This window comes from Littorina saxatilis, linkage group LG8 (genome assembly GCF_037325665.1).
Source record: "Littorina saxatilis isolate snail1 linkage group LG8, US_GU_Lsax_2.0, whole genome shotgun sequence".
Taxonomy (NCBI): domain Eukaryota; kingdom Metazoa; phylum Mollusca; class Gastropoda; order Littorinimorpha; family Littorinidae; genus Littorina; species Littorina saxatilis.
Window position 1 is genome coordinate 62,432,338 of NC_090252.1, and position 25,939 is coordinate 62,458,276.

At 45.5% G+C, this 25,939-nt stretch overlaps 2 protein-coding genes across 3 annotated transcripts in view; both read left to right on the forward strand.

Annotated features, from left to right (window-relative positions):
• LOC138974053 (uro-adherence factor A-like) overlaps positions 1 to 21,621 on the forward strand; it is a 29,040-nt gene extending 7,419 nt beyond the window's left edge. Inside the window, exons 5-15 of the mRNA XM_070346765.1 lie at positions 3,457 to 3,602; positions 4,351 to 4,457; positions 6,698 to 6,792; positions 7,872 to 8,012; positions 9,027 to 9,110; positions 9,605 to 9,704; positions 10,104 to 10,301; positions 12,961 to 13,059; positions 13,986 to 14,137; positions 15,444 to 15,550; positions 15,896 to 21,621. Of these exons, the coding sequence (XP_070202866.1) occupies positions 3,457 to 3,602; positions 4,351 to 4,457; positions 6,698 to 6,792; positions 7,872 to 8,012; positions 9,027 to 9,110; positions 9,605 to 9,704; positions 10,104 to 10,301; positions 12,961 to 13,059; positions 13,986 to 14,137; positions 15,444 to 15,550; positions 15,896 to 19,280 (4,614 nt within the window). The 3' untranslated portion in view covers positions 19,281 to 21,621. The remainder of the gene's footprint in view (positions 1 to 3,456; positions 3,603 to 4,350; positions 4,458 to 6,697; positions 6,793 to 7,871; positions 8,013 to 9,026; positions 9,111 to 9,604; positions 9,705 to 10,103; positions 10,302 to 12,960; positions 13,060 to 13,985; positions 14,138 to 15,443; positions 15,551 to 15,895) is intronic.
• Positions 21,622 to 22,637: 1,016 nt separating this feature from the next.
• Positions 22,638 to 25,939, forward strand: part of LOC138974056 (PR domain zinc finger protein 10-like) — a 46,510-nt gene continuing 43,208 nt past the window's right edge. For both annotated transcript variants that reach the window (XM_070346766.1, XM_070346767.1), the window contains exons 1-2: positions 22,638 to 22,768; positions 24,640 to 24,904. In XM_070346766.1, the coding sequence (XP_070202867.1) occupies positions 24,670 to 24,904 (235 nt within the window). In that variant the 5' untranslated portion in view covers positions 22,638 to 22,768; positions 24,640 to 24,669. The remainder of the gene's footprint in view (positions 22,769 to 24,639; positions 24,905 to 25,939) is intronic.

The window sequence follows — 25,939 nt, forward strand, 5'->3', positions numbered from 1 at the left end:
CGCAGAAGCATTTGGGTATAACAAGCAAGCAAGCTTTAACAGTGAGCTGGCTGCTCAGTGCCATACAGTAATCAGGCCCATCTCCCGTAGCGCAGAAGCATTTGGGTATAACAAGCAAGCAAGCTTTAACAGTGAGCTGGCTGCAGCTGATAGTAACCAAATGATTCCCTCTGCCGTGGCTATTTTTAACTTGCACTAAAAATGCGAGTCAGGAACAGCCATGCTGATGTTGCTGATGTCAGGACTGGGTGGCCGAGTGGTAACGCACTTGCGCTCGGAAGCGAGAGGTTGCGAGTTCGACCCTGGGTCAGGGCGTTAGCAATTTTCTCCCCCCTTTTTTTTAAGATGATTTTGAAAGTTGGCAAATCAACACCAACAAACATGGTTTTGGGTGAATTAGGTCAGTTCCCTGTAAGTATTCAAGCGAAATGTCGTATGTTGAATTTTTGGTACAAACTTGCATTTTCAAATGGTTCTGACAAACTCTCTTGTGTGACATATCGTTTTTTATTTAAAATGTATGAATCTGGTGTATACAAGTCAAAATTTTTGCTTTCTGTCCATGGTGTTCTAAATGAGTTAGGCTTTAGTGATTTTTGGCACAATCAAACTATCGATAATGTAACGGATGGTGGTTATTTTAATACTTTCAAAGCACTGATGAAAAATAGGCTACAAGACCAATTTGTCCAAACCTGGCATTCAGAAATAAATAACAATGAGTTTTATTATAATTATAGAATGTATAAAGAGAATTTTGAGTTTGAAAAGTACTTGTCCATCCTGCCGGTTAATTTAGCAAACGCTGTTTTAAAATTTAGAACACTGAATCATAAATTGCCTATACAAAAAGGTAGGACTCTTAGTATTCCCAGACAAGACAGAATCTGTCACAAATGTTCATCAGGTGACCTTGGGGACGAGTTCCATTATATTTTTGTATGTCCTTTTTTTACCAATTATAGAAAACAGTTGTTACGGTGCTATTATTATGCCCGCCCCAATTCAGTTAAATTCAGAGAGCTTTTTTCCACTACAAAAAAGAGTTTATTGCTAAAACTCGCAAAGTTCATGACACTTGTCATGGACTGTTTGAGAAGCGAGTAAAATTTAATTCTCTTTTAGCTTTATACTCCGTTATCTGTTTTGTGTTGTTTGTAATAGTATTTTTGTCCTTATGTTAACTCACCCATCACCCCCCCCCTCCCCCTCCCCCTTCCCCCCATTTCCCATAGTAAAGAAATGTATGTAATTACTTTGTGTGTTTTATTATTATTATTATTATTATTATTATTATTATTATTATTATTATTATTATTTAAGTTATTGAGACATCCCAGTGCACTAAGGGATTTATAGAGCAAATCGAGAAAATTCATTATTGAACGAAGCGCATAGCGCTGAGTTCAATAATTATTTTCGAGATTTGCTCTATAAATCCCTTAGTGCACTGGGATTGTTTCAATAACGATATTGTCAGTACCGCCATAGAAAAAAGAAGATTCCAAACGCACATTTTGCAATGCGCATTTGAATAGGCATAACTGTGTGGTCAGGTCGTGCACAGTAAAGATCTACTTTTGTGTGGGGTGTCTCAAGTGTGTCGTGCTTTCGTCACACGCATTTTAATTTCTGTTGGTAAATTCCAGTGTAGCGTTAATCTGAACAGTGATGATCTTTCAGAGAGACCTCATTTGAACTCGGAGAAAGGCTCTTCATTATTTGCGATTCGAAACCTCCAGTCGAGCTTCGACGGATTGACTATGCGGAGTGACTCCCCTTGAATTGACTCAAAGCGGGACTCGACGGTTCGCACATTTTCAAAACAAATGTGGCATATTTCTCGTGTTCTATCTCCACTCATCGGGGAGTCTGATACTAAATATGAACGGTAAGAATGCTCTGAACCCTACACGTATTATATCCCCATCGTTTTTTCGTTCACATTTGCCCAACATGTTAATTTGCTGAGCGGGGTTAATGTCGTCTGCTAGGCTACCTGCCAACCTGGGCAATGGAACGACTGCAGTCTGCACTGAGTCTGTACGCATAAGGCAGGCTGCTAATAAATCTTATATATGGTAAGAACGTTCTGAACCTTACACGTTTTCGATTACGATTGTTCTTGCTTTGAAATAATAATTCTGAAACCATTCATTTACTGAACTGATGTAGTCGTATTTCTGTGTTGTCTGCTACAGAGTCGATCGAGTCAGTCTTCCAAACTGGTCTTGCTGGTACGTTATCGGAATAACACTTGTGTTTTCTGTTAGCCGCTGGGAATTGTATACCAACTCATCATTTGGTAATGTGGATGATAAGCTACATGCCACTAACACGGCATATGAGAAGAATCTATGCAAGTCGGCAAAAATTAGATGAAACACAGCGGCTTCTATTTTTTTAGATCACTGGCACTGGCACAGGCACATGCAATCTGTCAGAAAAAAAACCCACTTCTGCTTTAATTGAGAAGCAGGGAATTTATGGTCATTTGGTATTGTGGAGAATATAAGCTACATGTCATTAATTAATTCTGAGGATGAGAGCACAGTCTTGCTTAGGCAAAGGGCGCAAGAATACGCTCTGTGGAAAAGTTAGCGCACTCCAAGAGTGCGCTAACAGTTTTAGCGCATCGCCATTAGCCAATCAACTGGTTCACATCAGTCATGTGACACCAGTACTTACTGACAATTATTATTATTATTATTATTTATTATTATTATTGTTGAATTGTTTCTTGTATTGTTTTTGCTCTCCCTCACCCCTCAACTCCCTTTTCTGTACATATCCTGATTTCTTTTTGTTTTAGTTCCTTTTATTTGGTGTTGAATGAAATGTGTTTTTATTGTGTTTTTTAATTTTCCATGTACCCTCACGGGGTTTTATCGGAATAAAACTTGACTTGACTTGACTTTCCTTACCTAGGTGGTGGGTTCAAGTGCTAGTCTTTCGGATGAGACGAAAAACCGAGGTCCCTTCGTGTACACTACATTGGGGTGTGCACGTTAAAGATCCCACGATTGACAAAATTTCCTGGCAAAATTGTATAGGCATAGATAAAAATGTCCACCAAAAATACCTGTGTGACTTGGAATAATAGGCCGTGAAAAGTAGGATATGCGCCGAAATGGCTGCGATCTGCTGGCCGATGTGAATGCGTGATGTATTGTGTAAAAAAATTCCATCTCACACGGCATAAATAAATCCCTGCGCCTTGAATATGTGCGCGATATAAATTGCATAAAAAAAAAATTTTAAATATAAAAAAAATCCCTGCGCTTGGAACTGTACCCATGGAATACGCGTGATATAAGCCTCATATTGATTGATTGATTGATTGATTGATGTCAACCATGATCAAATTTGATCCCTGTTGAGATGTGTCTCGTGTTGTTTCTGTGTGCATCAAACTTTATCTCTGTTGAGACGTGTCCTGTGTTTGTGTGTGCCAAGGACCAGCAGACGTCACATGCCAAGCAGCAGTTCGCGGCGTACGAGAACAAGCAGCGAGCGGGGGAGCGCCACCAGGAGGCGCTGCGCAGAGTGGCGCTGGACAAGGCCTACAAGGTGTACGACGACACCCAGCACATACGGGACAGGTACGGTAGTATGAAATTACGGTCTTGGTGTTTTTGACCAAAATACAGTCCTGTCTGTCTACACTCTAAGGGAATCCAAAAACAAAGAGACTGCCAACGTTCCAAAACTCAGAATCAAAAAACAAGAAAGGTAGGTTGTTGGAACGTTTGTTATTGACAAAACAATACATTCACAATACAATACACTCTAGTCTAAGGGACTGGCCAAAAGTGATCCTAAAAGACAGGTGGAATTATATGGGGGAAAAAAACAACTTGTTAAAGGGTCTTTTTGGATTGTGATGATGGGCAGGTGGTGGTTGTCAAGGGCTGGTCACCAGGGCTGGTTCCACTGTATGACATTGTACCCGGATGGAGACAAGTCATTGTCTCTCTCTCTCTCTCTCTCTCTCTCTCTCTCTCTCTCTCTCTCTCTCTCTCTCTCTCTCTCTCTCTCAGTCACAGACAGACACACACACACACACACTCTCTCTCTCTCTCCCTCTCCCTCTCCACATCTTCCTCGCTCTCTCTCTCTCCCCTCTCCATTTTTCCCACTCTCTCTGTCTCTGTCTCTTTGTCTCCCTTTCTCCCTCTACCTCACACTCTCTCCCTCCCTCTCTCTCTCTCTCTCTCTCTCTCTCTCTCTCTCTCTCTCTCTCTCTCTCTCTCTCTCTCTCTCGCTCTCTCTCTCTCGCTCTCTCATATCTCACATCTGTCAAAACTTTGCTTCCCAATGTGTGAAGAATAAGGTGTTCTGTGTGAACAGACGCGCAGCACTGCTACAGGAGAAGAAAAGAGCAGCAGACATGGCGGCCAGACCCCCTCCCCCTCCCGACGCCATCTCTAACATCCTGCAGGAAAAAGACAAGCTCAGTAAGTTGTCACGTCCTGTGTCCAAGGACAATACAGTGGAACCCCCCTTTTCTTCTTCTTCTTCTGCGTTCGTGGGCTGAAACTCCCACGTACACTCGTGTTTTTGCACGAGTGGAATTTTACGTGTATGACCGTTTTTACCCCGCCATTAAGGCAGCCATACGCCGCTTTCAGAGGAAGCATGCTGGGTATTTTCGTGTTGCTATAACCCACCGAACTCTGACATGGATTACAGGATCTTTTCCGTGCGCACTTGGTCTTGTGCTTGCGTGTACACACGAAGGGGGATACGCCACTAGCAGGTCTGCACATAAGTTGACCTGGCAGATCGGAAAAATCTCCACCCTTAACCCTTAAGACCAACAATCTGGGAAAATGAGGTGTTAAAGGCACAGTGCGCCTCCCGTAAACCATCGCAGATACTGTCAGGCTTTTACACACAGTACAAACACCCTTCCATTTGAACGCTCACCAAACGGGAACATCCTCGCTCGCTCTTTACGGAGGGCACCTAGGATGTTCTCAAGCGGTGAGTGTTTAAAGGAAAGGGTGTTTGTACTGTGTGTAAAAGCCTGACCGTATCTGTGATGGTTTACGGGAGGCTTACTGCGCCTTTAAAAAGGAGGTACATTTACAGAGGTTATGAACAGAAAAGTCTGAAAAAGAGGTCTTAAAGGGGCGAGGTGTTAAGGTGGGGGACTGACAAGGGGGGGGGGGGGGGGGGTCACTGTATTGATGTAATAAACTATATTCTGTATTCCGTCTCACTAAGTCTGTGAAGCAAGGTGCCATAGTTGTTATGGGAAATGTCATCAAAATAACTGTTTTAACTTTGATGGTACTGGCGAGAAAGTTTGTCGTGCCCGGTAGCTCAGTTGGTAGAGCACTGGACTTGTGATCGGAAGGTCGCAGGATCGAATTCGGGCCGGGACGGACACGGGTCAACTTTATGTGCAGACCCAGAGACGGAAGCCATGTCCCACCCCCGTGTCATCACAATGGCACGTAAAAGACCTTGGTCATTCTGCCATAAGTGCAGGTGGCTGAATACACCTAAACACGCAGACACCTGGGTAGCGCGACTCCGTTGCTGCTAGCTTTCCACTGGGAGGAAGCGACCCGAATTTCCCAGCGATGGGACAATAAAGTAATGAAAATGAAATGAAAAATGATTTAAAGTGTTGTGCACAAAGAATGGAGAGAAATGGTGAAAATGTGTTAAACTGTTGCCATAGTCATGCAGGACTTCTTTGTCTTTACCTGGTAGCACTAACAGAGTGAGGCAGAGTATGCACCTCTGCAAAAGAAAAAGTACATGCACATTTGTTCATCTTTAACTTAGTTTTTGACACTAAGTGTCACTCTCTGTAGCTCGACTACAGTGGTACCCGTGTTGTAAGGCAGGGGCGGACGAGGGGGGGGTTTCAGGGGTTTCCGGAAACCCCCCCCCAGCCAAAAATTTTTTTTTTAAATGGTGTTTTTTTGGGGTATTAATCAGTGACAAAATCTGCTGCCTGAAACTGGTAACGATCATCCTCAAAATGCACCAGATTGCACCATTTTGCATCCTTTTTTACAAAATTTTCCGGGGGGGCATGCCCCCGGACCCCCCTAGCAAGCTAGGCGCTTTGCGCCGTCGGCTCGGCGCTTCGCGCCTTCACACCCATATCTTCACAATATACTTTTGGAAACCCCCCCCATAAAATGAACTGATCCGCCTCTGTAAGGACACCCATGGTATCAGCCCAAAGTGTCTTTATACCCGCAGGTGGCCTGTCATGACAGGTACATTTAAGTAGAAATAATAGAGAAACGTACAACATAAGGTGTCCTTCATGGGCTGTACATCACAGGCGTCACTGTACATTTGTTAACACTGGGCTGTGTCTTGGATGGTGCAGTTTGTGGCTTTGTTGTTGTTGAAAATGTTGAAGTGTTTATGAATAGAAAATGTGAGAAAACGGGGTCTTGAAGGGCAGGTCAAATCAGGGGTTGGGCTTCTTAAAAGGGAGGGAATCTTCTATTGGGTAGGAGGGGAGGGGGGGGGGGGGTAAGAAGGGAGGGAGTCCGCTATCAGTGGGGAGGGTGGAGGGTCGTAAAGTGGAGGTATATTTCTTCTTAGAAGGAATTTCCACTGTAATGAGAAATGACGAAGGAGAGTCTTGTGGGCATTTGCTTTTCTTGAAAATGGTGAAATATTTCTGTTCCTTTTTGTCAAGGGAATGTGTTGTGTTTTGCAGAGAAGCCAATCCCCATGACGGACATGAACGCTTTTTCCACCACTCACTATCACATCCCCGACTACGCGGTGGAAAAGGCTCCTCTAGAACAACAGGTTTGTTCTCACACTAAATTACCCTACTTTCGGGACTACATGTATAAGGCGCAACTTTTTCTTCAACTTTAACCCCTGCGCCCTATTGACTGGTATCGCCTTGTGTAGGGCTAAACAAGAGTACACATGCACCCACATTGCTATACAATGACACATAACACTCCCCCTCTAGTGATAAGCATGTTTCTGCTGCTATCACCCTGGCAAAGTTTCCTCTCAGACAGGGGGGCCCGGTAGCTCAGTTGGTAGAGCACTGGACTTGTGATCGAAAGGTCCCAGGTTCGAATTCGGGCCGGGACGGACACGGGTCAACTTTATGTGCAGACCCAGAGACGGAAGCCATGTCCCACCCCCGTGTCATCACAATGGCACGTAAAAGACCTTGGTCATTCTGCCATAAGTGCAGGTGACTGAATACACCTAAACACGCAGACACCTGGGTAGCGCGACTCCGTTGCTGCTAGCTTTCCACTGGGAGGAAGCGACCCGAATTTCCCAGCGATGGGACAATAAAGTAATGGAAAGTGTCGGTCTCATAAAAAGAGTAAAAAAAAACCTCGGTCATTGACCCAGAGTGAGGACCGGCACGGTTGGCCTAGTGGTAAGGCGTCCGCCCCGTGATCGGGAGGTCGTGGGTTCGAACCCCGGCCGGGTCATACCTAAGACTTTAAAATTGGCAATCTAGTGGCTGCTCCGCCTGACGTCTGGCATTATGGGGTTAGTGCTAGGACTGGTTGGTCCGGTGTCAGAAAAATGTGACTGGGTGAGACATGAAGCCTGTGCTGCGACTTCTGTCTTGTGTGTGGTGCACGTAATATGTCAAAGCAGCACCGCCCTGATATGGCCCTTCGTGGTCGGCTGGGCGTTAAACAAACAAACAAACAAACCCAGAGTGAGAAGGTCAGGGCGGGCAGCGGGACTGAGGTGTACACATGGAAAATGGGTGCCACCCAAACAGGAGAGAACAAACTGCGAGTTCTGATTAGTTGAAATCACAACAAATACAGTTTATTGCTCAATGATATTGCATTGGTGAGTTTGTTTATTTATTTATTTATTGATGGATGGTCTGTCTACAGCTGGATGGCAAGGCTGCGGGGGATGAAGAGGACGAACGAACAAAGGAGGAAGTGAGCGAACGAAGGAAGAGAGGACACGACCAGCTAGTCCGAGCCAAGATCAGAGGGAAGGAGGCTTTACAAAAAGAGATGCTCAAACATGTGAGTTTTGTTGGGCAACCTTTGGATTTCCTGCCTTTGTAAAGATCGATCAAATCAGATGGTGAACGTCAGCTTTGTGACAAAATTGTTGTGTGTGTGTGTGTGTGTGTGTGTGTGTGTGTGTGTGTGTGTGTGTGTGTGTGTGTGTGTGTGTGTATATGTTTGTGTGTGTGTTTGTGTGTGAGAGAGAGATAATGTGTGTTGGGGGCAGGTTGAGTGCCAATACAAATGGGTCAATGAGTGATGTATTGTGTAAAAAAATTCCATCTCACACGACATAAATAAATCCCTGCGCCTTGAATATGTGCGCGATATAAATTGCATAAAAAAAGTAAATTAAAAAAAAAAATCCTGTGCTTAGAACTGTACCCATGGAATACGCGCGATATAAGCCTCATATTGATTGATTGAGTGATTGTTTGCCAAATTAGACAATATGTGTATTATGATGGTATGTCTGCTGCATTTGTACTACAGTGGAACCCCACTTTTAAGACTCCCTCCCTTTCAGACCTGATTTTCTCAGACTTTTGTGTTCACAATCTCTGTAAATATACCCACCATTTTGAGAGTTTCTCCTTTTTAATAATAATGGAGCATTTATATAGCGCTTCTCCACAGCTCAAAGGGCTTTACAAGTTCAATCAAAACTCAACACGACCTGAATTTCTTATATTTGGGAAGGTCTTAAAAAGGATGGGTTTCACTGGATTTGTAGATACATGGATGCAGAGGGAGAATTTGACATGATAGATACTCGTCATAGTAACAAGAATACAATGATATTGCTGCAGTAAGAGAGATAAGCTATTGCTGTGAACACAGGAAGATGCTACTCATGCCATGGTAACAAGAATACAATGATATTGCTGCAGTAAGAGAGATAGGCTATTGCTGTGAACACAGGAAGATGATCCTCATGCCATGGTAACAAGAATACAATGATATTGCTGCAGCAAGAGAGATAACTATTGCTGTGAACACAGGAAGATGATACTCATGCCATGGTTACAGGATTACGATGAGCTGCTGGCGGATCTGAGCGTGCAGCAGAGAGCGGACCGGCGACGCAGACAGGTTGTGGTGTCCAAGCTCCCCGTAAGCCTTTTACTCTTGTCATTGGCTGCCGTGTGTGTGTGGGCATCGGTTCTGAGATTCTGCATCTATGTACAGGGTGGTGCCCTAAGGATTGCATATTGCAAGACGTACATTTAGACCAGTACATTTGAATCGCTCAAAAGAAAAATCAAAACAAAATATTTGGCTTGCCTCAAGCTTTTGAACTTTTGGTATTTAGTTATGTGTCATTTGCTCCTTATAATTGACTATAGTGATTTGATTGACCACCCCCCTACTGAAAAGTTATCCATTACGAATTGTAATGTGTCAGCGACTGGTAACTAGAACACCAAGCCCAAACCCTTCCCAGAGCATTTTTCATTGGTTGATTGATCTGAATTTAGTGTTTGTACATGGTATATTTGAAGTGGCATTATATAAATACCTGAATCGATTTCAAAACTTTCTTGTTCATTTCAATGTTCACTCTATTATTGAGTGCGTGCACTACTGTGGTGTTAACTGTGCCGCAGAAACAAGTGTTCCTGCCGCCTGATCGCCGCATGGAGGAGCTTGACGACAAACAGATGGAGATGGAGCGAGCATTCGAGGACATGTATCTCAAACAACTCAGTCAGTTGGACTTTTTACAACTTTGGAATCATGAACAATAGACACATCCATCACACAGAACCATGAACACACAGATTGAAAAGGAATTAGCCTTCGAAGACTTGTACCTCAAACAGCTCGGTCAGTCCAGTAGCCTAAACACGACTCCCACTTTGCAGCGATTTTGTGAGAAATGTTACATTGAGATTTTTGTCAAATAGCACTATTTTTAACGTGAGTTTGAACAGTTCCCAGACCATTCTTTTTTCCTTTTCCCCCTTTGGAACCCTGCTAAAGCTATATCACACAAAACCAAAAGGATCTGCAAATAATTGTCAATAACAAAAAATTCCAACAACTTACCTTTCTTGTTTTTTTATTCAAAAGGATCTGCATTATACATTCCTTTGTTGTTTTCAGATTTGTCAGGTGACATGTCCTTGACCCTTGACCCCAACCCCATACCATCGACGCCAGCGGAGGGAGGAGACGCTTCCTTGGCAACCGCGGAGGATTCTCCCATCGTCATTCCCACAATGCCTGCTGTTAATCCGGCCTTGAGAGAACTGACCAACATCTCACGGGTTCCGGGACAGACGGCTCAACAGGCAAAGCCTGGTAAGTGCTTTTTTATATGTGGTGAGTCTCCTGAAAGGGGTATATGGCTGCCTAAATGGCGGGGTCAAAACGGTCATACACGCACAATCCCACTCGTGGAAAAAAACAAGTATTTGTGGGAGTTTCAGCCCATGAACGCAGAAGAATTATTATCCTACATACGTGAGAGAGACACCCCTGAGATAATAATCGTTCAAATCACACGTGTGTATATCATGTAAATGAGGTCATGTCAAGCAAGTCTGGCAGGGACCTGTTTTTCCACTGCTTATGATGCCAAAGTCACCGAGACAAACGTCATCATAGAAACACAAATTGCGCTCGCTAATTACCCTCGATGAATCTTTAGAACTAACACGTCACGCCACACTTTCAGAGTGACGTTTCTTTGCTTTGACGTAATAGATTGCACGAGGCTTTAGAAGAGATCGAGGTTCCAAAACAAGCGTCTTCAATTTAGCTGCCTCGACTGCAAGACATTTTCAGTAAAATACACGTCAGTACAGAATGTAGGATAAACAGAATACTACATGGCTTGCTGTGTCGTACCAGATTTACACTTGTTGCTTTTTCAAATAGTGAACAGCTCGCTTTCGCTGGCAGTTCAATATTTAAAAAAACAACTCGTGTAAATCTGGTACGACACAGCAAGCCATGTAGTATTCTCTATAGACACAGCAAGCCATGTAGTATTCTCTATAGACACAGCAAGCCATGTAGTATTCTCTATAGACACAGCAAGCCATGTAGTATTCTCTATAGACACAGCAAGCCATGTAGTATTCTCTATAGACACAGCAAGCCATGTAGTATTCTCTATAGACACAGCAAGCCATGTAGTATTCTCTATAGACACAGCAAGCCATGTAGTATTCTCTATGTATGTGGGGAGGAAGGGGGTGGAAGTAAACGTGTGTCAGCTTTGAGAGAAGTGAACAATGTGTTATGCACACAGAGACAGACTGGTGAGCAGGCTAGGCGTGGTTGGTGTGTGTGTTGTGTGTACAAGAGGGATACAGGGTGGGGGGGTGTCAAAATGTGGTCACTGTGTATGTGTGTGTGAGCGGGGATGTTAAGGGAGGTAAAAGCGTGTGTCAGCTTTGAGAGAAGTGACCGGTGTCACATGCACACGGGACTGACTACAGTGACCGGTGTCACATGCACACAGGACTGACTACAGTGACCGGTGTCACATGCACACGGGACTGACTACAGTGACCGGTGTCACATGCACACGGGACTGACTACAGTGACCGGTGTCACATGCACACGGGACTGACTACAGTGACCGGTGTCACATGCACACGGGACTGACTACAGTGACCGGTGTCACATGCACACGGGACTGACTACAGTGACCGGTGTCACATGCACACGGGACTGACTACAGTGACCGGTGTCACATGCACACGGGACTGACTACAGTGACCGGTGTCACATGCACATGGGACTGACTACAGTGACCGGTGTCACATGCACACGGGACTGACTACAGTGACCGGTGTCACATGCACACGGGACTGACTACAGTGACCGGTGTCACATGCACACGGGACTGACTACAGTGGAAACCCCTTTTTAAGACCCTGTTTTCTCAGACTTTCTGTTGATAACCTCTGTAACATTACCCCCATTTTAAGACCCCCTCCTTTTTAAGACCCTGTTTTCTCAGATTTTCTGTTGATAACCTCTGTAACATTACCCCCATTTTAAGACCCCCTCCTTTTTAAGACCTGATTTTCTCAGATTTTTGGAGGTCTTAAGAGGTTGGGGTTTGTGTGTGGAGCAGCGTATGACATTATGCATGCGTGCGTGGGTGTGTGTGTGTGTGCATGTGCGCCAAAGTGTGTGGTGTGTGTGGGTGTGTGTGTGCATGTGCACCAAAGTGTGTGGTGTGTGTGGGTGTGTGTGTGCATGTGCGCCAAACTGTGTGGTGTGTGTGTGCATGTGCACCAAAGTGTGTGGTGTGTGTGGGTGTGTGTGTGCATGTGCACCAAAGTGTGTGGTGTGTGTGTGCATGTGCGCCAACGTGTGTGTGTGCGTGTGCGCCAAAGTGTGTGGTGTGTGTGGGTGTGTGTGTGCATGTGCACCAAAGTGTGTGGTGTGTGTGTGCGTGTGCGCCAAAGTGTGTGGGTGTGTGTGTGCGTGTGCGCCAAAGTGTGTGGGTGTGTGTGTGCATGTGCACCAAAGTGTGTGGTGTGTGTGTGCGTGTGCGCCAAAGTGTGTGGTGCGTGTGTGTGTGTGTGCAGCAGGGTATGACATTATGCATGCATGTGTTTGTGTGTGTGTGTTTGTGTGTGTGTGTGTGTGTGTGTGTGTGTGTGTGTGTGTGTGTGCCAAAGTGTGTGGTGAGTGTGAAAGTAATGGTGTTTGTGTAAGACTAGGAAGGAAAGGACAAAAGTATTTTCTAAGTTGACCACAACTCTCTTTATCCCTAATTATCACAGAAAAGAGTTCTGGGTATTGCTTAAATTAAAAATCAACAATTTATGTTATTTCCTCAAAGATAAAACGTAGACATGATAAGTGATAATGTGAGGATGTTTTGATGAATGCGTTGTTGGTAATGGTGAGCTGTGTGTGCTGGTTGCAGAGACATGATTAGTGGTAATGTTTTGATGGAAGTGATATCAGTAATGGTGAGTTCCACGTTTTGCAGAGACAGCCCTGAAGAAGCTGCTCAACAAGATCAAGGAACAGCGCAGTGAGGCCGACAGCGAGAAAACTCTGTCCCAATACTCCAGCCAGGAGAACATAGGTAAGTGACGTGTTTCATTCACTGCTCATTGCTTGCCTCTCCTTTTCTTCCTTAGGGCAGGTTTCACCGTCTGAGATACAGACCTGGGAACCCATATGATTTCGCCATATTTTGTACGCGTGATTGTCTAGAATACGAGCAGTACGGTCGGTGGTAAAAGATACGATGAGAACATTCCCAGACTACTTTTCTTCACAAACTCATCTTGAAGCCAGTCCAGTATTTTGACACATAATTACAGTTTTTGGCTCACGTAAGTGTAGCCAATGCGATGCTAACTTTTGTCTGTCTGTGCGTGCGTGCGTGTGTGTGTTTGTGATAGAAACTTTAACATTTCCGAGTCTATGGATAAAGCTCGCATAAGAAGATTACGTCTCGGTCAAAAGTGTTTGACGTGTGTGATAGAAACTTTAACATTTGAAGACGTCACATTATGACGTAAGAGGGTTAGACGTCACGCGAAGGAATTACTGAAAGTCTCGGTCATTGTTATTGTGAGCGGGCCGAGACTAGTTGGCAGATCTAGTGTCTCGCTTTCTTGCACAGTTTCACCTATGCTTACTGTGTGTGTGTGTATGTGTGACGGAGTGATTGAGTTTGTGTTACTGTTTGTCAATTTCTTACGTGAGCCTTGAAGGCTTCGCCTCTTGTTGTCAGTAAACATTGAAAGAAGTATTTGTTTTAAACGCATTGGTAAACTTGATTAGCGGTGCGACGGACGCGTGTGAAACATGTTTCAATCATGCATGTTCAAATGCTGTGTGGAGTACGCTCATTTTTCTGAAAATACATCAAGTTTGCTTGAGAATACTCCAAGTGCAAAACACGGGGTCCCAGGTCAGGAGATAACAAAAACGTTCGCTGGCTAATTTTCTGAAAAATATGTTAGATTATGCTTTCGTATCAATCCTGAATCATTCTTTCAGGATCCAAGTCGCCCAAGACGGGTGTGGCTGATAAGGGACCCCACACTGCTGCTGCTAGGCAACCAGTCAGTAGGCCTGGCGCTGACCCTGACCTTGACCTCTCACCTGTAAGGGCGCCGGGCAACCAGAAACTACACAAGAGCCCCGCTATGGTAAGACATTGTGGGGAGGCTGATTCCCTGTCTGCTTTAGGACTTGTTTGTGATTCCATCTCTGTTTTAGGATTTGAGATTCACTCTCCTATGGCTGCATTGTTTGGGTATTCTAATCATAATGTTTTTAAGTATCTTTTACATTTTTATTTTGAAGATTTTTCATTTTCAAGATCTGTTTGTATAAAAATGTAAGACATGTGCAGCCGACGCATTGCCGCACTGTTTAGAGTCTTGGGTGCTGTTGTGTAATTGTGGGCGTGAGGGTGGCAGGGTTTATGGTGGAGGTGTCGTTTCATACCATAACACAATACCACTTCAAAATATGCCTTTTCCTGCCTGGTTCATCATTATTTTTAGTAACAAGATTGGATGCTGTCAAATGAAGACTCATTGCTCTTGATAAGGGAAAACGTGAATACTGAATATTCACTCCTTTGTACCTAAACTCTGATGAACTTACAACTGATAGTGCTGAAAACTGATGACCTTGTTACTGTTATACAGTGGAAAATCATATTAAGATTTTCACAAATCTGAAGAAAAAAAATCACTTCTTAAAAAAGGAGGGAGTCTTTAAATGGGGGTAAATTTAGAGTTTATGAACAAAAAATGTGAAAAAGCAAGCTCTTAACATGGAGAAGGCTCTAGGTGTGTTCCACTGTCACTATGGGTTCTAGGTGTGTTCCACCGTCACTATGGGTTCTAGGTGTGTTCCACCGTCACTATGGGTTCTAGGTGTGTTCCACCGTCACTATGGGTTCTAGGTGTGTTCCACCGTCACTATGGGTTCTAGGTGTGTTCCACCGTCACTATGGGTTCTAGGTGTGTTCCACCGTCACTATGGGTTCTAGGTGTGTTTCACTGTCACTATGGGTTCTAGGTGTGTTTCACTGTCACTATGGGTTCTAGGTGTGTTTCACTGTCACTATGGGTTCTAGGTGTGTTTCACTGTCACTATGGGTTCTAGGTGTGTTTCACTGTCACTATGGGTTCTAGGTGTGTTCCACCGTCACTATGGGTTCTAGGTGTGTTCCACTGTCACTATGGGTTCTAGGTGTGTTCCACTGTCACTATGGGTTCTAGGTGTGTTCCACCGTCACTATGGGTTCTAGGTGTGTTCCACTGTCACTATGGGTTCTAGGTGTGTTCCACCGTCACTATGGGTTCTAGGTGTGTTCCACTGTCACTATGGGTTCTAGGTGTGTTCCACTGTCACTATGGGTTCTAGGTGTGTTCCACCGTCACTATGGGTTCTAGGTGTGTTCCACTGTCACTATGCAAGCTGTGTGTTGTCTGTCCACAGCGAGCAAGGCAGCTGGCGGCAGAGAATGAAGCTGATCTGACTGACATGACCAGCGAATCAGAAGAAGGCTTTCTGGAACAACTGCAAAGTCGGCTTCAAGCCATTGAGTAAGATCATTTTCATGTTGTAGGAATGTTTCCTGTGTAATTTCAAGGGGATCTTGTTTAGCCCAGAGTCCAACAAGAAGCATAGATTTGCATTTTGAAATTCTCTCTGGCCTCCCAAAAGAATGTCATAAACATTGACTAAGTCACCCAACAATATTTAGAATCAACCACAAGCTTAAAGCGGGTGACCACTGTAATATATCTATTTGGGTATTGGTACACTTGTCAGATCAATGGTTAATATTTTTCTCTTTATTGTGGAAGTATACCATGTCATTATTTATTTAAAGTGTGTGTAGGAGCACCAGATGCCAGCACTAACAGATGTGTGCCCGCTGTTTTCAGGGCCCAGAAAAACTACCTGGACCGCAAAATGAGAGAGAGACAGGAAAACATTGGACAGCACACACAGCACACACAGCACACACAGCCCTCTTCCAGCTACACTGACTTCCCAGCACAATCATCCAGCCAGCCTCAAGGGGCGCCGGTCTTCTTTTCATCCTCTGCGGGGCCTAAAACAGCTACAGAAGCTCCACCAATCAGGCTTGTCCCACAACCGTCAGTCCTGTCTCAGTCCTGGGGCCCTAGCTCTGCAAGGGATGTTGACAAGGCCCCTGTTCCTGCTCCTGACCTGTGGAAGCAGACGTCGCACGGAATAAACGTTCTTTCGTCGCAGCCTCAGAGTATTCCACAGGGCGCTTACTATCAGCCGCAGCCGGTTGGGGTGGAAACCCGAAATGCAGCCTCCTCGGAAATGAACTATTTTAGGCAACCAATCAGTGACCTGCGGTCCCTGCTGAGCGTAAGCCGACCAGCCAATGAAATGTCAGTAGGGTCTGAATATTCCTTGGCTTTGGGTCTTTCTCACACCGTGTCGGGATTTCCTAACTCCCAAGTTTTCGACCCCTCCCGACCCTTTCCTCTAGGAGCAAGTGTTACGTCTATTCCTCAAGAAGCAGGGCTTCAAAGCCAGGGAGCTTCAGCGGCGATGGGAGGGTTGGGGGGTGTAGCTAGGGGCAGAGCACAGCAGGGGGCTGCAGCGAGTTCTGGCTACCCTTACCTTTCTGCTGTAGGCTCAGTGTCAGGGTTGGGATCGTTGCCAGCACAGTCATTCCCCACACTGTCGTCAATGCCTCCCGCCTCCAGTGCTACCAGCAGGAGTGGGGTGAAGCCTGCCAGTCATTTCCACGCTGTGCCCGCCACCAGCCTCCAGGCACAGGGTGTACACTCCAGCCTCCAGGCACAGGGCGTACACTCCAGCCTCCAGGCACAGGGCGTACACTCCAACCTCCCTCCTTCCTCTTTACCAACGCAGGTCAGCAGTGAAGGTTTACTGCCGACATTCGCCTCCCGGCCATCCAGAGCTCCTAGGTCAGGATTGGCTGACACTGGCGACCATCGTCCCAGTCTCTTCCCATCATCGGGCCAATCACAGAGCCAGCGATCGGGGTATAACTTTGGCACGCTGGACCCCAGCCTGAGTGAGGCTGAGCGGGTGCAGCGACTGCGGGACTACCAGCGCCAGCTGATCGACAAGCACCAGGAGCGGATGAAGTCGCTGCAAGACGTCAGGTCACAGATACAAACTCGCCGCATGGAGTCCGGCTCCTTGACCACGTCCAGTCTGCTCTCAGCGTCCCAGCGCTTGACCGACCCAGCCTCTCTCGTTCCCTACACGCTCAAGACCACTGCTGTGTCTGAGGGCGGTGTTGGTGGCCGATCTCTCTCTTCACATCCGCCTGCTGTCCCATTGTCTGCTCACTCCGGTTCCGCATTACCTGCCCCTGTCTCGGCTGGGTTGTCTGCTCCTTATTCAACCGCTGAAACGTTGGGCGCAGAACCGATTCTGGCAGGGTCGGCTGGCATCAGTGTGGGAAGGGGTCCGATACAACAAGACTCGGGCTTTGGGACTCGACCCTCCAACCTGTCCAGCTTGGGGCAAACAGGGGGCACCACCAAGGTCGACAGCGTGCGCAAGTCCCTCCCCTTTGACGACCCTGACGACACCTTGCGCAGAGACGATGGCGGCGACACGGACGGCATCTCGCTGGCTGACGATTCCCACATCTCCTCTTCCACTGACCGTGGCAGCCCCTCGCTCGGCAGTCGCTCCTACAAGCCTTCCACGTCGGGGAGATCCGGCCTCTCCGGGGAATCATCCGGCCTGTCAGGGGGGTATCTGTCGGGGGGGTCCCTGGGGGGCTGCTCCCTGGTGGCGCGGGCGGAAGAGAAGCGTATCAGCTTTGAGCAGCGGCAGGTTGAGCTGCAACACCAGCTGGCGGAGATCCAGCGCCAGAAGGACGCCCTCCTCCAGCGCTACCACGGCAACCAGCAGAAAGTGTCCTCTCAGGAGGAGGACCTGCGACGCAAGCTGAGAACAGCGCAGGCAGCGACAGCGACAACAACATCAACCGCAGCCCCTAGAGGTGGGGTGTCCCTGCAGCAACAGCCCGCCTCAGCCGTCAGTCTGGGGGTCCACCAGTCCACCAGTCCCAACTCCACACAGCCTGGGGATGGGTCGCTCTCTGCGCGTCACCTGGCCAGTGCGCGGGGTGTAGCCAGGGAGCTGGACGACGCGTCCCAGGTGTCCAACAGCCGGTCGTGGGCGGTGGAGCTGGAGGAGTACTCGCTGCAGGACGGGAGGGAGCGGCTTTCCTACAAGGGCCCCGCTAACCTCACCCTGGAGGAGTTCAGCATCACGTCCGACTGGAGCGGCGGGGCGCCCAAAGACGCCGCCAGGTCTACAGGGGACACCAGGCCGGGTTCCGGTCTCAGCAGTCTGGAGGAGTACTCCTTCGTCAGCGGCAACGGAAGACTCACAGGAGATGCAGGAAGCCGGGAAAGTTTGAGTGCGCCACAAGGGAATGGTGCTTCGGCGTCAAAAGACAACCCAGACTCGGCTAGAGGGCGGCTGGACATCAAAGACCTGCTGCAAGATTTGGGGTCGACCTGGCCGGGTGAGGGGCAGGCACAGGGAGGAGACGCAGAAAATAACGGCTCTGACAGGCTCCCTCCCCCTCCCACCCGCCAGCCTGTCCCCGTCACGGTGTACGAACCTCACGAGCTCAGCACCATTCTGGAAGTGGACACCCCACAGACCGGCGCCAAGAGCACAGTCACCATGGCGACTGAGGGAGCTGCCAAAGCCGCTGCCAGGCGCTGCATAGAGTTCGGCCGACACGGGACAGTCACCGAGGATGACCGCACGTCAGAGTCCAAGCTTTTGGCCAGCGGATCGTCGGCGAGTTCTGACGTGCGCAGCGTGATTGAAGTGCGCCCCGGGATGTTGAGGTCGGGCAATGCGGGCGGAAGCACAGGGGAAGGAACTCTGCAGAGAGAGACGCTGTTCAGAGCCAACGTCCCACAGTCATCCACAATGAAGAGAGGCAGTCAGGACGGAGAGTTTCACGCCGCTCAGCCGCACGACATTTCTGCAACGTCCAGCACCCAGGGCTTCCATTCCCTGGAGATGACCCTCGACTCGCTCACACCTCGGTCCCACACATTGGACAACCCTAAAGCCACTCGCTCTTTTGATTTTGAAAGGGACGGGGCCTGGAGGGTGGGGGAGAAAGGGAACGCAGATGACGTGTTGCGACAGGCGCGTCAGTTTAATCAGGATCTGATGTCCGCCATACAGCGACAGTCAGCTGACGTTTTCGACCAATCAAGTTTATCCTCTCTGTCTCAAACTGCCGGTGATAGCACTCAGACATCTCAGCAGTAGAAAGTACTGATTATGTCCCCTTTAATTCCTACACAGACATCTCAGCAGTAGGGGGTACTGATTATGTCCCCTTTCATCCCTACACAGACATCTTAGCAGTAGGAAGTACTGATTATGTCCCCTTTCATTACTACACAGACATCTCAGCAGTAGGAAGTACTGATTATGTCCCCTTACATTACTACACAGACATCTCAGCAGTAGGAAGTACTGATTATGTCCCCTTTCATCCCTACACAGACACACACCGACTCACTCTCCCGCCCTCTCTCTTTGTGTCCTCTCTCCATTCCTTCAATCCTTGTGTTTGCAGCCATACATTAGCATACATGTCCGATACTGCCAGCATTTATATGGCCTTATTTATTACATTTTTGTTGCTAGTATGTATTGCATCCGATTCATTATTTGTAACCAAAGCAGTGTATTCAGGAGACACAAGGGAGGTTACTTCTCCTGGCATGTCTTGCTAATGCAATGGAACCCCCCTGTCAAGACCTCCTACAATCTGAGAAATCAGATATTACAAATAGATAGGAGGGGGTCTGATAATGGAGAAACAGTTACCGACATTGTAAACAGAAAAGCTAAAAAATACACACCAAGGTCTTAAAAGTTGGGAAGTCTTCTTCTTCTTCTGCGTTCGTGGGCTGAAACTCCCACGTACACTCGTGTTTTTTGCACGAGTGGAATTTTACGTGTATGACCGTTTTTTACCCCGCCATTTAGGCAGCCATACGTCGTTTTCGGAGGAAGCATGCTGGGTATTTTCGTGTTTCTATAACCCTCCGAACTCAGACATGGATTACAGGATCTTTTTCGTGCGCACTTGGTCTTGTGCTTGCGTGTACACACGGGGGGTGTTCGGACACCGAGGAGAGTCTGCACACAAAGTTGACTCTGAGAAATAAATCTCTCGCCGAACGTGGGGACGAACTCACGCTGACAGCGGCCAACTGGATACAAATCCAGCGCGCTACCGACTGCGCTACATCCCCACCCTGTTGGGAAGTGTGAAATCTGGGGATTATACAAGGGAGGTTCCACTGCATTGACTGTATCATGATTTACCTTTCGGACTACCTGTGAAGGGTACATAATCCTAAGTCCTATCTGATAGCTATGTGTCATGCTAACTTCTTTTTGGTTTTTTCTGGTCAGTCATCAAATGTGATATATGGGAACTCTGTAATGCCCGTCGCGATATCAATCAATCAATCAATATGAGGCTTATATCGCGCGTATTCCGTGGGTACAGTTCTAAGCGCAGGGATTTATTTTTTTATTTTTATATTTTTATTTTATGCAATTTATATCGCGCACATATTCAAGGCGCAGGGATTTATTTATATAACCTTCGTGGTTGAAAACGACGTTAAACACCAAATAAAGAAAGAACTCTGTAATGCTTGTCCATACCTCTATGGAGGGTATTACTGCTGTACGGTTAATCAGGGCTCCCCATAGCACGCGTCCCTGTGTCCTATACGCACTAGAAGCAAAAAAACACGTACTAGAAATATATGGAGGGGGCCCCTGGACGCATTAGATTTTAAAAGAGCGGGTCCTAGGACGCACTAAATTTCCTTTATCGTGCGTACCGTAGATACCATTTTCAGACTGTAATCGACACTTCATAGTACACTATACGTGACCACAATGTTTTATAAGTACACTGGGATTTTTCGGCCTTTGGACCCTTGAGACCCTCTAAAATACTGCAGTGGGGGTCCATGGACCCTCTACAATGTTTAAGTGGGGGTCCATTGACCCTCTACAATGTTTAAGTGGGGGTCCCGGGACACACTAGGGAGTCCTGGTTAATGCTGCTGGATGGTTTGGAACAGAACACGGAATTATCTTGGTGTGGAGTAGATCAGTACTTGGTCCATTCCTGTTTCAATTATTTTTGGTGTTTCAGTCTCATAGCTATTTTATGCTACATTAAAGTCTGATTTGAACACTAAATTTCATTGATATCAGCATTGACTTGATATGATCCGCTGGGTCATAATGGTGTTGAATGCTGTTCACTAGTCTCATGTACATGTTTGTCCTGATAGGTTGTACATGTATTCAGTCGTGATTCATAGACATTATTCTGGAGTATTCTGCTGTTTATTGTGAAGATTCCCAGTTACAAGTAGATCTTAGCAAGACTGTGATATCGTGCCAGAGAGAAATGTAGTGCAACATGACTGCACTCCAATTTGCCAAAGTATAACAGAAACAAGCACTTGGTTTCAAACTTACTGTAATGTGACAGGTCATTTTGAGTGTGTACAGAAACTAGCTCCTGTATTTATGATTTTCTGTAATATAATAAATAATGTGTATCATTGTTTGTGTCTTTGTCTTCATCTGTGTGTGTGTGTGTGTGTGTGTGTGTGTGTGTGTGTGTGTGTGTGTGTGTGTGTGTGAGGGATTTAGTGTGTGTGTGCGTGAGAGAGATATATAAAGTGTGGAGGCAGGCATATTTAAAAAAGAACATCTGGTTTCTCCCAAACAAATCTGTATAAAATATGAATGAAGGCAATTGGTTACACACCCAGCTTCATTTTGCTGGTAGACTGAACAGTTTCATGACACTCTCACACGAAAATTAATGATTCTACGATTCTACAAACCATGCAAATGATTTAGCCACAGGGTGAAAGTCACAATATGTCTCATCCCCAATGTTTATATCACACATTTATGAACTCAGAATTTTATTTTTTCCCCTTCAGCTTGTTTTCTGTAGAACCCCCTTGTTAAGATCCCAGTAGGGTGTATGCAGTAAACGAAGTGAGTAGTACAGTAGAATCCCCCTTTTAAGACTCCCCAATCAAGTTTACGAAACCCTCCTCAGTTTTAAGACTCACCCTGTTTTCTCAGTCTTTCTGTTCATAACCTCTGCAAATTTACGCCCATTTTAAGACTCCCTAAGATACCTGATTTTCTCAGGTGGCTCTGGCAGGGTCGTGTTTCCAAATAAAAGAAAGTGCAGTTTAGGGCTTAACTCTAGCAACAACGTGGACCTGGAATTGTCAGCCTGGTGTGTTTTGTAGTCATCAGTTTTACTCTTTCAGTCACATAAGATTGTGCTATGCGGCAAAGCAGCTCTAGTGGTTGGGGAAACTACATCGCCCCACAGCCCTCCCATACCACCTATAGTTCTCTACTTTGAAGGCCTCTCGAGCAGTTTTACGATATCGCTCCGTGTAAGTGTACTGTTTTACATTGATTTAGTGTGACGGTGAACCTCAAACGGCGCTACAAATAACATTAGGAAACTGGCTCAGAAATGTTTCTATGAACTTGTACTGGAATGAACCATTTATCGTCTGCTACAGCATCTACCCATGTGACCAATCACGTGAGACCACGAGAAATCTCGGGTTTGGGTAAGTCGTCTTTTGTCCTTTCCAAACAAGGCAGATTTCTGTCGAGAAAGAAGCAGATTTCTGATGAAAAACGACACGTCAGCTATCCAGTGCCTTTCTCAAGTAAGTTACACTTGTGTTCTTTGACTTAGTATGCGAAGGGGTTGAGTGTAGGCAGTTATGCTCGCGGACGGTCGCGTCGCCTCCTCCCCGAGCGGAGAATGGTGATTGGTATCTTCCGGCGAGTTTACTGTAAAATGGATCCGTCCGAATTAGGATCATTTCACCAAGGGGGTGTGAGAGATTTGCACAGTTTCCACATCTTTTGACTTTAAAACACCAACGATATGATGTCATATTTCAAACGTATGCTCTTTTGGTCAAGAATAAAGCATTTGTAACACCGGTTGACAAATTTGCATAATTTATCTTCAATTTCTGGATTATTTTGTGTCAGCCGACATTTTGTTTGATACGAGCTATGAAGGCTGTGACCCCCCTGTCGTGTGAAAGTGCGGAGTCCTAGGGGGGACGGATCGGTCCAAGTATGGACTGATCCCATTTTCTACTGTAGCAACCGCTTTGGGGGGAAACGAAGCTCATGAGGCGTATTTGATTACGTTTGCAATGAAGGAGAAATTTTATTTGGTAAAAATAATGTTGAAGCAACAGAACAAAAGCTGTTGTGCTGCGCAAAATGGCTATGTTCCGAGGCGTCACGCATACATTGCACGACAGGACATCTTGTGACGTTTTATGCATGGGACTGAATCCATGAATGTGACTGTCAAAAAAAAAAACGAAGATGCATTGCCGAATTAAAGTTACAAAATACATGTGATACGGCACACAATTTAACAAAAAGTATGGGGTTTGTTGCAATGTATTGCAATTTTGGATTTGTTGATTAGTTTTGAAATGCATTGCCATGGATAACATTTATATTCTGTTTATCTGTGAGGAAAACCATAATTTAAGCAAATATTTATATAAATTCCTACAAACAAACCAACACACACACAGATTTATAAATCAAAACTTATACAGAAATCCAGTAACCTCCCATGGCTGTCTAACAAACAAACAAACCTAAGTAAACAAACAAACAAAAATCACCACACAACAAACAAAGACAACAATAACTTGAATAAGTAGTAAGTGATTAAAATTATTAACCAAGTAACTATCAATTTAATGACAACAAATTGGTGTAGAAATGTTGCAATAATAATCTTTCAGTCTAAATAAGACTAGAGCACAACGGCAAGCGACAGACCCAATATGTTTTTACACCACTGAGTTTAACTTAACTCCTCTTAAGAAGAAATGCACATAGATCTGGTCTCGGACCATTTAATATTAATGTGTGTTACTGTTGCTGTTAGTGTATGAAGGATGGGGGGGGGGGGGGGGGGGTGATGTAATTGTAAAGGCTGGATTATATATTTTCTGCCTTGCAGACAATTTGTGCACTGCAGATGTGACATTCAGGGAAATTAAAAAATTAGTCTTACTCTTAGTCTTGTGGAAAGTTGAAATAAAGATAAAAGCCACCATTTATCAAATATTGTTGTTCGCAACCTCAGATAGAACTTAGAAAATAGAAGGCAATAGGTCAGTTGGACCTTGATTAAAAATAAGCATAGGTCCAATTAATGTCATGACTCTGTCCCCTCACTAGGAAAATTGACTGGCAGAAAACATCTGCATCAGTACATGTCAAAACTATTGGAGAGTCAGACCAATGTGGCAGATTGAAAAAATATGCGTCAAAGACTGAAGTGCCTGGAATACAACACTGACATACATGATAAGATTCTCTTTTTTTTTCCCTTTCAATTTAACTTATTTAACTATCACATTCACAGCATGTAACATTCCATACAGATACACTGTCTAAAAAGTAAAAAATAAAAAAAGAGAGTGCATTATAAAATGTATTTTTTTGCATTTCCCTTTACACTTTTGAAGTAAGACTCTTTCTTCCTCCACAGGGAGAGTGAGAGCGTCCTAACCACTGAGCTATGGCGGATGCACAACAAGAACCCGACCCAGGACAGGGAGGAGCCAACGAGGGGCCATGGCACCCACCCAATCAGAATGCAGCCATCATGGCCGAGGCCGCCCCTGCCATTGTCTCAAGGTCACAGAACGGTGCTGCCGCATACGTGGATGCGGGGCACATCCCTCAAGGTTATGTGGCAGTGGCCAATCACTTTGACGGTGCAAACTATCAGGACCTTCGCCCTTCGTTTTCTGGTCAGTCAACACCAACACAAAGCATAAAAACAAACAAAGCAAAAACAACACACACTGAAATTAGTCCTGGAAACATTGTTTTTCATATATTTTCGTCCCACATTATCAATTAGTTTTGTGGTGTGCCAACAAGAACAGAACAACAACAGAAGAAAACACAACATAATTTTTTTTTCTTTATTTCTGTGTTGACTTCTTGTGAGGTCAAGAAAAAAGGAATACCGTATTTGATGGACTACAAGCCACGACTTTTTTTCCAAAAAAAATCGCATTGCGGCTTATAAAAGGATGCGGCTAAAACGTTACCTAAACTTGAATAGCATTCACCTAATGGAAGTTGCCGCGGATTTTCATTTCGCTCGATTAGCGATTACCGGTACTTTATTAGCTCTCTACTCAAGACTCGGCGCTTTTCTCTTTCTTTCGCGAATCTTCGTTTGTCAACAAGTCGTCGTGACAAGATAGCGTACAGAGAAACACCGGATGTATCAGGATCTCGCGCGCGCGAGATTTCGTTTTTTTGTGTCTTGCGATAGTTGGAGGAGCGAGAGCCGCCATGTTGTGTTTTCGTCTGCTCGAAATGTGTGCAAAAGTCGTAAATCATCCAAAAAAAGCTTATTCTGGGCGGGACTACATGTGTGTGTTGGTTACAAATTGTGTGTGTGTGATATTTTTCTTTAAACTTTTCTTCTTTGTTTCACTTGTTTATTCTCGGAGCCGATTTCGCCAAATACCGTACTTTCGTTTGCCTGGTTGTTTTGATTGATTGACACGATCTGATTATATTTTTTCGACGGCGGCTAATATAGTGACGCAGCCTATACGTGGCTCGTCCCAATTTTTTTGTTAAAAGTCGGGGGTGCGGCTTATAAAACAGTGCGTCTTGTAATCCGTCAAATACGGTACACAGTATAGAGTTTTGAATTTTCTAAAGTCGGGTTAACACCTAGGGCTAGGAACATGCCCCTAATGGTTTAAACATGAGGGCTTTAATAAAACGCTTGTCGTCGGTCTGAAATTGGGGGGTCTTAAATT